Source organism: Taudactylus pleione, unplaced genomic scaffold (genome assembly GCF_031769625.1).
Source record: "Taudactylus pleione unplaced genomic scaffold, aTauple2 ptg000372l, whole genome shotgun sequence".
NCBI lineage: Eukaryota > Metazoa > Chordata > Amphibia > Anura > Myobatrachidae > Taudactylus > Taudactylus pleione.
The window spans coordinates 16,242,434-16,258,394 of record NW_028284773.1 but is presented as its reverse complement, the minus strand read 5'-3'; the positions used below and the strand labels follow the sequence as shown (position 1 = coordinate 16,258,394).

Genomic DNA, 15,961 nt, shown 5'->3' with positions numbered 1-15,961 from the left:
ATCTGCACTGTGAAGCGCCGTCCAATGAGTCCTGAAGCATTTGACTGAATATGAGCATATAATATTGCCCAAAACACTTCAGAATTCATTCTGTTGCTGTTGTCAGCAGTCACATCATCAATAAATACAAGGGAACCAGTTCCATTGGCAGCCATACATGCCCACGCCATGTCACTACCACCACCATGCTTCACTGATGAGGTGGTATGTTTTGGGTCATGAGCAGTTCCTTCTCCATACTCTTCTCTTCCCATCACTCTGGTACAAATTGATCTTTGTCTCATCTGTCCATAGGATGTTGTTCCAGAACTGTAATGGCTTTTTTAGATGTTGTTTAGCAAACTCTAATCTGGTCTTCCTTTTTTTGAGGCTCACCAATGGTTTACATCTTGTGGTGAACCCTCTATATTCACTCTTGTGAAGTCTTCTCTTGATTGTTGACTTTGCACCCTCCCTTTTCTCCAAGTTATCTCTCATCTTCTCCATCGACACCACACTAAACCTCCACCTTCCCCACTACCTGCCTCATTCTGAAGCCCACCACATACCCACACTATCTTTATCCCCTGCTCTAAATCAGTCTCAACCCCACACTACAGCAACCTTAACAATATCCTTCTTCTCTCTCCTCCTAACTCTGTCCCTCTTTCCTGTGTCCTCTAGAATGCCAGATCTGTCTATAATAATCTGGTCCACATCCATGACCTTTGCAACTCGAACTCCTTGAATCTCCTAGCCATCACCAAATCCTGGATTTACCCATCTGACACCACCTGCAGCTATCTCCTTTGGGGACCTCACATTCCTTCACACTCCCTGGCCTGGAGGTTGCCACGGTGTTGGGGTACTTCTATCGTCTGGTCACTCCCACCAACTCTTACCTTCTAAACTCTCCATTTCATTCTTTCCAATCAATGCTCATGACATTCGCCTTTTCTTACTTCGAGAAGCTACCTTTTTTCGTCCCCCTAGCTCAAAATTCCTTGATAACTTTCCTTCCTGGCTCCTAATCTTCAAATGGGCTCTCAAAACCCCTTTCTTCCTGAAAGCTTTCCAGCGCTCATCCTAACCCACTACTCCATGTTCCTTCCTTACATTCCAGCCCATCTGTGTCACCCCTGTTTGTCTGCCCCTCCACTTTAGAATGTAAGCTCTCACAAGCAGGGCCTTCTTCCCTCACGTGCTTCTCCTTCCTTTACTTATATTTTAATTTACAGCAGCACCTAACACTCGTTTGCTGACACCTTGCTGCTTATTTAAGTGTTATGCAGCAATGTTTATAAATCATGTATTTGTCCTACAGTGTTTGTAATGTTAACTGTTTTTCTTATGTGCTCATTTGTTTATGTATTTAGTAAGGCGCTGCGGAAACCTTGTGGCGCCATATAAATAAAGGAAAATAATATATATTGCGTTTTCCCGCAGCTTTGCTCACATAGATGTCTGTTATTGCTCAGCGGCTCTGATATATAGTATTTGTCTTGGTGCACCATCTGGGTTGACAGTATACTGCAACTTCATAAGTCAAGAGAAGATTCCTGATCAGTGCTTAATATATAGTTGGATTTTCCTGCAAAATAGATCTTGAGATATATAATCTAATAATACCTCACCAGACGATGCGGCTATATATATATATATATATATATATATATATATATATATTATACACACACACACACACACACACACACACACACACACTGTGTGCGTGCATATGTATGTGTGTGTATATGTATGTATCTCTCTCGTTTGTGTGTGTGTATATATGTATGTGTATATATATATATTTATTTTCTCATTTTGGACTTGAGGAGTCTGTGCAGTTTCTGATAAAAATGTTTCACATTTTCTCCATAGTTCATAAACAGTCCCTATAAGTATATTTGTCCCAAAAAGATTATATATATATATATATATATATATATATATATACATACATACATCTAGTAATTTTTGGCTTGAGGAGCCTGCACACTGCACTCGCCGAGTGTCAAGCGTCTGGTTTTTCCAGATGTCACTTTGCGATAATACATACCACAGTTTTTTTCTAAATGACTAAGCTATACAATATTGATAACGCAATCCAAAATCATCCCGTAGTTTTTGCGTGATGCCAGAACAAACACAGTCAAACAAAAATTCTGAAATAATTTTTTTTGTGTCCATAGTTCATACACAGCCCCAAGGAGTACATTTCTCCAAAAAAATGTTCTATGTACAGACACAACCATTACAACTTTATTATAAGTATAGATATGTTGATCTCAATAGGCATTAGGAGTATGTTGTAAACTGTCACATGAAGTTATGAAGCATTTTTATATAGACGCATGGCTTTATCAAGTTGATGACTGGGCTCATTTAGTTCTTGTATGTAACTTTATTTAGAGGAGCCCCTCCATCCTAGCAGGGCACCTGCAGAGGAGTGGCAGAGCATGCTGGACACATTTAGGGGGGTGTGAAAATAGACACTTGTATTTCATGTAGATTGTTCACTCCTATAATACACAGCCTTTAGTATATAATCCTTTTTCATTTCCGACTAGCTAATACTGTGTTTTTATGGTTTTGGATTTGGTTGTAATTTATAGGGAAAACTGAAGTTTTTTATATAAAACCTTTGTGGCAGACTAGATAAACAAGTTCTTTCATTTACTATTTACTACTTTTTCATTTACTATTATTTAAAAAAGATACTATCCTTAAAGTAATACATAGAAGAAACAAATGCAACATATAATTTTACAAAAAGGCTTTTGTTCCCAGAATATACCCAAAGAGTGGGCCACCAATTATAAAAATCTACAATTGAGTGTTAACTTGACATATATGGTTTATATGTCCAAAGTTTGCTTGAAACCCTGTGCGTCTAAAAATCCTCTCTTATGTATATACAGGTATACGTATTTCTTCTTTCCACAGGATGATCGGGGATGACGATGATGAGGGAGCAATGAGTGATTCAGAATCTAATGAGGCTCTAACGGCAGATGTATTGGCTCAAAAGTAAGAATTGCTGGTCATTTTTTATTTTTGTTCTATTTAATCTGATTGTGAAAAAAAGTCCCTTGATCAGTGGAGCAACCAGATGTGTCACCCAGTGATCACAAATACGTGATATAGCGCGTGCTTTACCCGAGATTTGAAGGTGGGGCCTCATAAACAAAAAAACGCTGGGTCCCTCAGGACGCGCTGTGACCAATCAGTTTCATGCTCCAATGGCAGAGGAAAGGGAGGAGTGTGAGGGTGTGATCTCCCATCTTCCCCTCACCCTCTGCTCCGCAGTCCGCACAGTGACAGGATTCAGATCGTCATCATGCAGCCTGCTGTGTGTGGCCGGGGGCTAAAGTGCTTAAATGCACCCTGCCTCCTTGGATGCGTCCTGGCAACCTGCTCTCTCTATTGACCCACAGTCTTCTGTGGATTTCTGTAGCACTGCAGCCTTCTTTTTCCAGTAATTCAATGACTACTCTTTGTTTCATCTTGGTTTTCATGGTATTTCTTGGACTACCTAAACAAAACTACATATACAGTTAGCAGACATATTAAAGTACAAACTGACAAAGTTTCAAGTAAATGTTGCGTATTCAGAGTTATGAGCATATACGCATTAGTTTTTGAACAACCCTCATATATTAGCATATTCCATTTTTCATTTAATAACATTTTTAAGCTTTGGTATCACCAAGACATAACTGTTACAGTTTCCCTGCTTTCATAATCTGATTTATAAGCTCATTGTCCAAACTATCAAGGGAAATGGTAATGGTACTATAGTTTGCTTGCTTGACTGTACTAAATAATGTATTGTTTTCCTTTCACGAGAGGACATTATGGTATAGTGGCAGTTGTAAACTTTTTTTTTTTAATTGTCTATCTAAAAGTACATATCCCTTGTGTTTGTATGCTTTCCTATGTCATTTTAAATTTTGTTCTGTTGTAATATATTTAAAAACAGGCGACAATATTGCATAGAAAATAAGTTTATATAAAATGTGGTACCACATGTTGTGCTTAGGTGAAACCAGCTGACACACAATTGTATATTTCAATCCATACTTTCAACACCATCAATACAATTTCACATTTGAGCCCACTTCAGGCCAGAACTTTACCTCTCCTGTAATGTAATGTACACAATACTATGGGGCCGATCTAATTAGCCACGTCGCTTAATTGTTCAATTATAAAATGCTTATTGCGATAATTCTACAGTGTGCAACTTAAGGTGCCTATCCATTAGGCCAGTGGTTCGCAAACTCTGTCCTCAGGACCCCACACAGGTCACGTTTTCCAGGTCACCCAGCAGGTGCACAGGTGTGTTCATTAGTCACTGACACATTTTAAAAGATCCACAGGTGGAGCTAATTTCACTTGTGATTCTGTCAGGAGACCTGCAAAACATGCACCGTTTGGGGTCCCGAGGACCGAGTTTGAGAACCTGCGCATTAGGCGACCTGAAAGTCTGAACGTCTAGCGTTCAGACCTGCAGGTCGCCGAGGTGCGGTGCCCGCACTGAACGGCGTTCACTAAACGTCATTCAGTGAAGGAGCCCGACCTCCTATCTCTGAACATGCCGAACCTGATGAGTGTCGTCAGGTTGACGGGCATGTTCAGTAGACAGTCGGGGACGGCAAAGACCCAGCGCATCGCTGGTCCTTGCCGGCTATCCATTACCCAACTTTGTGAACAATGCGACCAAAACGGATTGTTCGCAAAGTCGGGTAATGGATAGGCCCCCTTTAGGGGGAAGTCGATGAAAAAGTTGGAAAAGCACCCTGAACCTCAGAATTGTGGCAAATAAAATTGGCTAACCGTATAAAAGGCTGTTAGTGGTTGTAACAGAAGTATTTGAGGTTCTTAAAAATATGCCAATGCTAATTGTTACTTTTTTTACTAACATTTTTCCACTGTTAATAAAAAGGTATTTTTCACCAAATAGACTCTAGAATATTGTGGGGTAGAGAAAAATACCTCTAATGTGACTTTTTTGTTTGTTTTTAGCAAGTTTAAAAAAATATTGGGGACAAATACCTCATCTAGAAGTTAAAAAAAAAAAAAAAACACCACCACCACACTTTCCTGTAAATACAGTACCCCAAATTACATGTCACACATACAGTAATTAAACCCTTTTCTTACCTTGTTTTTTTCATAGAAAATAGCCTTAAAAAAATTACATTGGACAAATTGTTATCTAAATGCCTCCAAGTGCATGATTATTCATTTTGGGGTTGTGCCTGGGGTTCTGGGCCTGATTCAGAGCCGCTCGTTCGCTCCGAGCGATGTTCGCACATCTACGCATGCGTATGGGTCGTAATGCGCATGCGCCAACCAGTCAGTGCGATCGGAAATCAAGCGCTCGCCAAATAGCGAGTGCCTGCTAATTTGAGTGACAGAATGAGGCGTTTGTGGGTGGTAACAGGGGAAGGTGCTTGAAAACGGGGAGTGGAGATCCGAACGCAGGCGTGCCAAACGGTCAAAACGGGCGTTTTAAAGGTGTGCATGATTAACAAAGCAGCATCATCGACCACGTCACTTGGTTGTCTCTTAGCCTGAACTGTTCGCATGATTGCGGTAGGATAAACCTACAACAAGCACTGCGAGCAGTTCAGACGCCTTTCGATGTACTCGATTAATCAAATAAATAGCGGAGATGACGTAGGATGCGAGCGGCCAAGGGGCGTCTTTACAAAATAGCGAGCACATGTTTCGTTCGCTCGCTCAGACATAGAGGTGTCAACAGACCGCAAAGAGTGAGCGCTCAATTTAAATAGCCGGCCCCTTTTTCTGAACGAGCGAGTGCAAATAGCGTCCGGCTCTGAATCAGGCCCTCTGTCCCAACATTTTTACCTTTAAATAAAGTTGTTGTTTTTTTCCCTACTCGGGCTTCGAACTAAAAGCCGCATTAACTCCCATTGAGACCCACGTTAACGTAACGCAGATTTTCTAATTGAATAGCAAAAAGACGCAGATTACTGTGGGATTTTTACCTGCTTTAACCCGCGGTAACGGAAACCATAGCTGATTGAATTGGGCCCCCATGTTATTAAATTACACCTACAGTGTTTGCTAGCTCTATTTGACATTTAGAAGTTTATGAATGTCTGGCTTGTCTTTAGGTTAGAAGCAGCAGAAGGGAAGGATCCTAAATTCTTAACTCAAGATGAGAGTAGTGAAGAGGAAGATGAGGAGCTGACACCAGAGGAGAGAGGTAATAACAAGTCATTTTGTCATTTAGTGTAGTGATTTTAAGTGTGTGTGTTTGTGGGAAAGGGGGGGCGGTGGAAGGTGTTTACATTTTTTTTGCCATTTTTAATTGGTTATCAGATATGGTCTGACTTTGTTCCATAATGACCACTATGAGGGGTATTCAATATGAAACGTTAACTTCACTGTCGAAGTTAACGTTTCATATCGGAGTTTTTACCTGCGTTAAAGTATCGGGCGCGCTCCCGCTTATACCCGTATTCAATATAAAATTAACAAAACCGGGAAACTCCGAAGTTGGATTTGCGTAAAGTTACAATTTTTTCCTTAAAAAAATTGTAAGACCCCCCTAAAGTAGTAAAAACATGGAGGATCACTATGGGTACCCCCGTTTTAGCCTTTAATTGAAAGTCGGGGGTTTAAATAGCCGTAGCAGGTGTTTTTTCCCGACATTGAAGAAGTGATGCAGAAGAGCACTTAGGTTATTTGTTTCGTTTTTTTAAGTGGTCCCATCAAATTTGGGGTACATGAAAATGGGTACTAGCATATTTTTATGTCCCTAAAGTAAGTTTTTAAAAATTTTGCATTTGTGCACCTGCCGCTATAATTCTATTCTAGAAAACATCTGCCGCATACTTGCAGAATAGCCCTGAACCTATTTCCCTATTGTTTAACAATTTTTTCCCATTTTTTTTTTTTCACCCCATTTTTTTCATTTTTTGGGGTGTCCCTATTTTTTTTTTAAAACTTTTTTTGACACAGTTCTTTTTTAAATGTCGGTCCCAGGGGTGCAGGCTATTTTTTTTTAAGCCTGCACCCCTAAACCCCAATTCTGCACTTTTTTCGACACCTATTCAATGGTGAAAACTTATCCCCGTTTTTTATTAAAGACTTTTCAAAACTGCGATAAGTCTTTGAAATTGAATACGGTGTAAAACTAAAACCTGCGATAATGACGTCATACCTCCGATATTAACGCAAAAACGATGTTATCGCACCCATATTGAATACCCCTGTATGTATGTATGTAAGGATGTTGCAGGACATGCACTTTATACACTAGTTAGAATTTGAGATAAGCGGTTCAGTCTTGGCCCTATAAGTTCAGATCTGAAAAACAAATTTTATTGTCTCAGTCTCTCGCGTGTCTTGGAAGAGCCGATAAGATAAATCCGAACTTGCGCTAATTTGGTAAAAAGAACCGAGTAGAACCGAACTGCTCATCTCTAGTTAGAATAGTGCTGGCAATCACAGATGTGAAATTGAGCCATGCTGATACTGTAAATAGGGAGTGCTCATCCCATGCATCCAGTACAAGAGCATTTTTTACTGGTTTTTCTTTTGAAGGGATCTTAATATGCTGTCTTATTGAAATAAATGGCCCTAGAATGTGTTGTTCAAAGTGGATTTCCAGTTCTGAACACAGCTGCAAGTAGTGTTTGTGGTCATCTAGTGCTTAAAGTGGTCCTAGAGAAGTGGTGGAATTCACAGCCCACCCTCGGTGCTTTTTCAATAAAGGGGTGTGGTCTAAAAGGGGCATGGTCACACAATAGTATTTCCAATCCAAATTATGCCACACAGTAGCATCTTGATTCACATTAATGTCCCTTATTCATGTATGACACACAGCAGTGCCCCTTTACACAATGCCCACATTTGTGCCCCTTTACACAATGCCCACATTTGTGCCCTTTTACACATTGCCCACATTTGTGCCCTTTTACACAATGCCCACATTTGTGCCCCTTTACACAATGCCCACATTTGTGCCCCTTTACACAATGCCCACTCTAGTGGTGTCCCTTTACACAATGCCCACTCTAGTGGTGTCCCTTTACACAATGCCCACTCTAGTGGTGTCCCTTTACAGTCCAGGGGTCTTCAAACCTGGCCCTCCAGCTGCTGTGGAACTACACATCCCAGCATGTACTGCCACCTTTTTGATATAACAGCATGCTAAAACTATGTGCAGTGCATGCTGGGATGTGTAGTTCCACAGCATCTGGAGGGCCAAGTTTGAAGACCCCTGCTTTACACAGTGCCCACTCTAGTGGTGTCCCTTTTACACAATGCCCACTCTAGTGGTGTCCCTTTTACACAATGCCCACTCTAGTAGCGCCCCCTGAGTAATGCCCCCTATAGTGAAGCTGCTAACAAAAAAAACTAATACTTACCTTAAGCCCTGCTTCTGTTTCGGTGCTGTCTGGTCCACCTGGCTGCTCCTCTGAACTATGGGAGAGACGTCATGACGTCTCTCCCATAGTGCACTACAGACTGCTGGTGCCGGAGCTCAGGAGTGAGCTCCAGCCTCCGGCTGCCCTGGCGTTGTAGGGAGGGAGCCTGGTGCCCCCGGTTAACAAAATCACAGCGGGCGCTCGGCAAATGGAGCCTCCCTGCAGCACCGGGCTGAGGTGGGTCGGAGGAGGTGGAACTGGTTCAGGCTCCAAATAGAAGTGAAGGAACGCAGTTCCGCCCTGTTCCGGCCCACTTTAACCCATGGGGTCAGCAGTAAAATGGCTAATGCCAAAAAGTGCTTCACTGGGGTCTATTGTATTGTATACCAGTCATATGAGTGATTACACAGTTGCAGAAAAATTGCTGCTATGTAGAAAACACTTTGAAATATTGAAGATCCTTTTCCTCTAGTTATTTTTGGCTACGTGAACAGCTCTCGTGTTGTACCACTCTGAACCATTTTCTTAGGAACTGCATGTGTTTTATACATGGATAAAAGCATGCCATCTGTTGGTAAAATGCTAACACTGGCATGGCTAGTACTAGTTTATTTGTGACTCTCATTTTGATTTAATTCTTGTGCAAACCACTTATGTTTGCATACATATTGTATAGAGCCATAAATCTAACACACACACACACACACACTCACTCTTGTCCCTCAGGAACGCTCATACTATTGGAAGATACAATTCTGTGATCTGCATTGATGTTGTGTAGAAGATCATTTTAATATGTATCTGCATCCTAGTCTAGTTACAAGGATGAGTGTTAGCACTTTGAGCTATTGGAGGATTGGCTGATTATTGGGAACTGCATGATCTGCAATATACAGGAGCAGCATCCGTTTTATTGTAAGCTAAAAGCTTCATTCTAATTCCTCTAATGCATTTTATCAGAAAAGAAAAAAGAGTTTGAAATGAAAAGAAAATGCCATTACAATGAGGGCATGAATATCAGGCTGGCCAGGCAGTTAATAGCAAAAGAGCTGGCTGGGGAAGATGAAGATGAAGAGGATGAGGAGATGCAAGATATAACGGACACAGAAGGTAAATACAATAGGTATGTTGTAGAGTGCATGACACTGATCCTGTCCCACAGCTTAGGCAAGGTGAGTCTTTATTATAACAGGTACACTGTCTGCATCTCACTATTCCAAATCATCAGTAATATGGCTAGTAGATGGATTTGTAATATTTCACACTTTATGGTCTTGAATCATGGAATGAACATGGATTTATTTGGGAATAAATAATGTAAAATAATGAAATCTACTGACAATCTTAGTTCTTCACAAGTAGCACTAGTATTTTGGTCACACCATTTGCCAGTTTGGAAACATGCAAAATGCATCAGAAAATGCGATCTGCATGCATACCTGGGCTTTATTTCCCCTCCTCCCAGTGCTCCAGGTAGCATGCTGGAACTTCTAGTTATTCCACAGAAGTAAAGCCACAGACACCCTGCACCTGGTGTTTAGGGTGCGGTACAGGTGATTTCTATGGGACTTGTAAGGGGATCGAAGAGTGGTCATCCCGGAAGTGACATCACAATTCACCTGCTAGAGACGGAAGCAGCACATGGTCAGCTGAAAGCCCTGCATCATGCAGCAAACCAGGAAGAAAGCGGTCACAGTAAGGAGTTGTAGTTGCTGTGGTGTTTATACCAGCAGTAGCAGTGGAGATCTACTAAGCTTTATGCACCTTACTTAGTGTGGTAGTTGCATCCCCTCTCTGGCGCTCCTCCTGGTCTGCCCGTGCTGGGGTAAGTGTCGGGGAACCAAGGTCACTCTCCCTGCACATAGCATCAATATCTGACACCTCCACTAATCGTGTCATACCAGTCCTCACCCACACAAATAAGACTGGGTCACGCCTTTTGTGTCTGTCCCGGAGGCTGGTCTCCACTTGCTACTGGGCTCCACCCATTTTCTTCCCATTCCTTGCCCAGTGAGTCAGTGATGGCACTGCCATATTTCTCAGCAGGGGCTCTTACAGTGCACGAGCATTTTCTGACTCACTGCACATGTCATAACTGAGATGTAGTTAAAGGTGCGTATCCACTACACGAGAGTGGAACGACTGTACGATTACAATATTGTAATCGTGCAGTCGTTCATCACCCTGTGCAGTGGATAATGTGCCCACACTGAACGATATGTCGTTCAGTGCAGGCACCTTCCCTCATCCCTGAACATGCATAATCTGTCTATCGGTAGGTTGACCTGCATGTTTAGGCAAAGATAGATGTTAAAAACGACCAGCAGGAGTGCGCATCGCTGGTCGTTTTCGACACTTTGCTGCACGATTTATGAACGCTTAATGAGCGATTGAACGATAACGATGTCCTAATCGTTCAATCACTCATTTTAATAGTCTAGTGGATACGTGCCTTTAAGATCCCGGAAATCGGGATGCTGGAATCCTGACACCAGGGAGTTGTAGGTTTAGGCTACTTACCGGCAGCTGTCTGTATCCTAACCCTATTGGGATTCTGATCGCTGGGAACCTCAGTACCGGCATCCCATACCCAACCCGTCATAACGATCTAGATAGCAGATACCACTATCCAGTTTAATACCAGCTAGCAGCATAACTCAGTGGGCAAGACCCTTGTATCTTTGAGTCTGGCCAAAGCGGGAGGTGCAGGCCATTCTACAGGTTGAAAGAACTTCCTCTTCAACATTCAATGAAGATATAATAAATGTGATAAATGAGACTATGGCATATATAATATCTGCACAAGGGGTCACAAAAATAGCTACCATTTGAGAATCTCCAGCTATATTACAGGAGATGAGCATTGAGGGACATCCTCTATGTCCTCACTTAAAAAGCAATTCATATGACGGTAAAAGCATCAAAAACAAATAACTGAGAGTATCTTGCAAAAGCAGATCCATGTGCAATAATTGATGTTCATTCCACCAGTCTGAAAGTTAGAGCTGTTCATTGTGGAACTGCCTAAGATGCTAAGTATAATTGAAGAGCTTGACAGAAAGAGAGCAACCTCTAGTTTGAAGACAAAAAGCTCTGTTTATTACATCAATAAAAGCTAGGAAGTATTTTTTATCCATATGCTAAAATTAGAAGGATAGTCACTTTCAAATTGACGATATTGCTATCGCAGCTGCTAACATGGTAGCAGCTGCGATAGCACTATTATGGTAATGCAGCAGGAGGCACATCACACCTCCTGCATGCATTACTGATTCAAGCTGCATCCATGGACGCAGCATCGGATCATCTGTGTGATCCTTGACCGGCTGAGCGACCATGGGGTCACTTTAGCCGACTGCCGCAGATACACAAAAGAGGCCAGGAAATCTCAGTTAGCCGATGGAGATCATGGCTTCTTGTGGTGGCCTTTTGAATGTCGACCTATTAACTGTCTAACTGCTTCATGTAGACCTGTCAGTCCACACTCTGCAGAACACCTGTTCAAGCTGGAAATATGGTCTTTCTCCTATTGAAACCAGTTTAATGTGTAAAGGTGTGTAATTCTTTGAATAGCTGAGAATGAAATCTGTTTCACAATTTGTGTTTTGGGGGGCTATTTGCTTATGTTGGCAAGCTGATGGACAAGGAAACAGTCTTCCAAACCATAATTGTCTTTTTTTTTTTTTTGTTTCCCCTTCAGCTCATCCTGACCACATGCAGAGTAATGAACAAGTTCTGCAGAGGCGACAGTAATTGCACCGCTTGCTAAAGGTCTATTTATTGCCATAACACTGCACACGCACTGATCTCAAGACCTATGGACTAAAATGAGAAGCATACGTATAAGGATGCTTTTCTGTTGCCAATATTATGTCATGAGGATCCTTAACTAATAAGCCAATGCTGATTAATGATTTACAAGCTTGTCTGGCATATTCTGTTTCCAAAGCTGGCAGAGCGGAAATGCGGGTATTGGTTTACACACAGCGTTAATTACATGCCTTATGTTTGTCATTTTTAAGACCTGTATATGGCTTTCTGCATGTTAGCACTTTGGTTGAAGGTTTTGAAAAGTTGCTGTTTCATATATTATGTGACCTATTCTGTAAGAAAAAAGGTAAGAATGGAGCACAAAATAAAGTCTCCATTATTACGGATATTTGTTCAGCTGGTGTTGGATCTTCCCTAATGGCTCAGTCGCTGACAATCATGTGGCCATTGCTGCAAATACCTTGATTTAAATATGTAATTAGATTCTACTACACTAGCGCTGTGTGGGTAAAGAAAAGATCTTGCAAATTTACATTTCGTCTGCCCTTGTAGCCTTGATGGGCCAGACAGCAAATTCTTCCAAGTCCTTGTAATACAATTATTTTCTGTAACCGCTGCTGTAGCGGTGGCATATCGGAAGACCTCTACGTGGAGTTCTGTACAGTATAATCCAATGAGATGTTTGAGAGGCTCCGTGTCATTGAATGCTCATGTATTCCTTTTGGTTTCTGCAGTCCATAAATGTTGTAGAAAATAAAACCATCAGAGAGCTGTAGATATGCTATGTTATTACAAAGTTATTATCCAATTATCTTTTGAATAAATGTACCATCTAAGATGGGCAAGGAGCGAGTTAACAAGTTGCACTGATTATTTTCAAATTGTGAATTGAGTGTGACCTGAAATAAATGAGTATATTGGGCATTATGTTATAGTGTGCTGTGGGTAATGCAGGTAAAGTGTTATATAACAATAACCAGCAATGTTTTCTGTGCGGTATAGTTCAATTTACAGGTAAGTATGTTCTTTACAAAATGAGGTTACTATTTCAACCACAGTATTTGAATTAGAATACTCGGCATACACTTCCAGCCAACGCAAACACTACGTTTTAATTAACATACATTCATGGGTTACCAGAAGGTTGACAGGAGCCATGGCTCACCTGATGCGGCATCCCACTCTACCTTCTACTTCTGTACTGAAATGCAGTGCAACTTTGTGCCAGGCTACTCTTCCCAGCCCTGACACTGTGATGGTGGTGCTACTCAACAGAAAGAAATGGAAGTTCACCTTTTCTCTTGATCCACTCTAACACGGGAGATTTGTAAAGTGAAAAAAGGGGTTATTTACTGATTGTGGAATGTAATGTATTTATGGGTTAGCTAAATGGATTCCAGACACAAACGTGGTACATTATATTTTTGTAGCGGTGTGATCGTCTGGTTCATCAACACAGCAAGAAGAGTTAAGCTATCAGCACATAAGGGTATGTGTGTTCTTTTACTTTGTAGTTTTACTCATGTTTAAATACATAGTTATTTTTAGATCTGGTAAGTATGAGTACTGTCCCATTTATTAAGATGTTTCATTTTATAATTAAAATTTAAAGAAAAAAAAACTTTCATACAGATGAGAGTTTCTTGTCAGACTGCTAAATGTAAAAGTAGAAAAAAAAACATAAAAAAAACCCCACTGCCATTTAAAAAAATCCCACACTTACTCTGCAGTGGGCTCTCGGTCCTCTGGTGGGGTGTGTAGAAGACTGATCATGCCCCTGCACTTCAGTTTTACCAGCCCCCAGTGCTCCTCCTGGTAAATTTGGCCTGTGGATACAAGGGGGAAAAAAAAAGGTTGGCGAATAGTAGAACAACTTGTCGCACTACAAATGCCAGCATGTGCTCAGTCCATAACCTTTCTTGCTTGTGGACGCAAGTGCATACTTAACCTTGACCATGACACATGCATGCTCTACCGCTATTGCTACTGTAATAAATGAAATAAAACATGGTACATATATTATTGCTCCTATTAAAAAAAACAAACAAACACTTGGACTAGGATCTTTCTATAGATTTTGTTAGATACCTCCCTCAGGAAAATGTAACACCATCAGGGTCATAGTTGATTGATAAAAAAAATGATAAAATATCAAACGGACAGACCAACTGTGCCAACCATGACCTGGAAAAAAAAATCTTACGGTTCTATGGGGTAGATGTATTATAGTTGCATACATCATCCCGCTATAATTCTTCCTGAATCACCTCTTTACCCAGGGGAAGCAGGAAGCACTACCGTTGAGATGTATAAACCTCTCAAAATATAAATAAAAAAAGAGAACCGTGCAATTGTATAGATATTGGGTATGAAACCACTGTTCAATAAGATTGTCTAAAAAGTAATTACTTTTATTCTCATAAGGTATAAGAAATGTATATAACACAAGTACACATTAAAATTCTCATGAATATAGCCAGCAAATGTGAAGGTATTTGATGTCTTAGGCACTTGGTGGCTCATATATAAATATTCCAAACCTGCCGGATGGTGAAGTCCATGCAAATTACTGTGTCCACTTTGAATAGTCCAATAAAAATGGCAGGAGGATACCAGGGGTGTTAGACTTGTATCTGCAGCTCTGTGCAGTCCCACCTGGGCAACTCACAATTTTGCCTAAGAACACAGCCATGAATAAAGAATGGTACTAAAATATCCTCCAAGAGCAACTTCTCCCAACCATCCAAGAACAGTTTGGTGATGAACAATGCCTTTTCCAGCATGATGGAGCACCTTGCCATAAGGCAAAAGTAATAACTAAGTGGCTCGGGGAACAAAACATCGAAATTGTGGGTCCATGGCCAGGAAACTCCCCAGACCTTAATCCCATTGAGAACTTGTGGTCAATCCTCAAGAGGCGGGTGGACAAACAAAAACCCAGAAATTCTGACAAACTCCAAGCATTGATTAGACAAGAATGGGCCGCCATCAGTAAATATGTGGCCCAGAAGTTGATTGACAGCATGTCAGGGCGAATTGCAGAGGTCTTGAAAAAGAAGGGTCAACACTAAATATTGATTCTTTGCATAAACTTAATGTAATTGTCAATAAAAGCCTTTGACACTTATGACATGCTTGTAATTTTACTTCAGTATACCATAGTAACATCTGACAAAAAGGTGTAAAAACACTAAAGCAGCAAACTTTGTAAAAAAACAATACTTGTGTCATTCTCAAAACTTTTGGCCATGGCTGTACATCCCCACCCCCATATCACATATTCTTACGCCTTCCCCCCCCATATCTTTTCATCACTGGACAGAGCTGTTACCTTGTGCTGACTTAGCTCTTAGCAACCATTTTCACGAGTGCACCAATTCTTCACCTTGTTCATAGTGCGTGGTCTTCATCCTGGAGTACCTCTACCTACTTCTTTCCCTACTTAATCAGTTACTGCTCTTCAGGAATTTTTCCAAAATTTAGAAATAGATTAAAAGCACTGAGTGATTTAATTATTTGCTGATCAGAAACGTAGAGCCATTCTAAAGGTCGTAAACAGAGTTTGGCTTTCCACCAGAACCTGAGACCATGAGACAAATTCATTCCCCAGTACATTGAGGGCTCGGATGATATTAAAGGGATCAATCTATTCGCTTAACTCAAGTTACCTCCTTACCTCTGAATCCCCAACTCCCTTCCATATCTTGCTGATCAAACTAGTGGTCAGGAACAGGTTTTCCACTCCTGATCCAAGACCTGCAGAGAAACAAACTCAATTTGGTGAAGAATTTGAAGTGAATTTT

General features: G+C 41.0%; 1 protein-coding gene across 2 annotated transcripts in view; it reads left to right on the top strand.

Annotated features, from left to right (window-relative positions):
• LOC148508310 (protein phosphatase inhibitor 2-like) overlaps nt 1-12,534 on the top strand; it is a 28,777-nt gene extending 16,243 nt beyond the window's left edge. The window contains exons 3-6 of one of the 2 annotated variants that reach the window (XM_088444766.1): nt 2,926-3,009; nt 6,126-6,217; nt 9,348-9,510; nt 12,088-12,534. In XM_088444766.1, coding sequence (XP_088300892.1) covers nt 2,926-3,009; nt 6,126-6,217; nt 9,348-9,510; nt 12,088-12,097 — 349 coding nt within the window. In that variant the 3' untranslated portion in view covers nt 12,098-12,534. The remainder of the gene's footprint in view (nt 1-2,925; nt 3,010-6,125; nt 6,218-9,347; nt 9,511-12,087) is intronic. The other variant, XM_088444765.1, reaches the window with a different exon arrangement.
• Nucleotides 12,535-15,961: the final 3,427 nt, after the last annotated feature.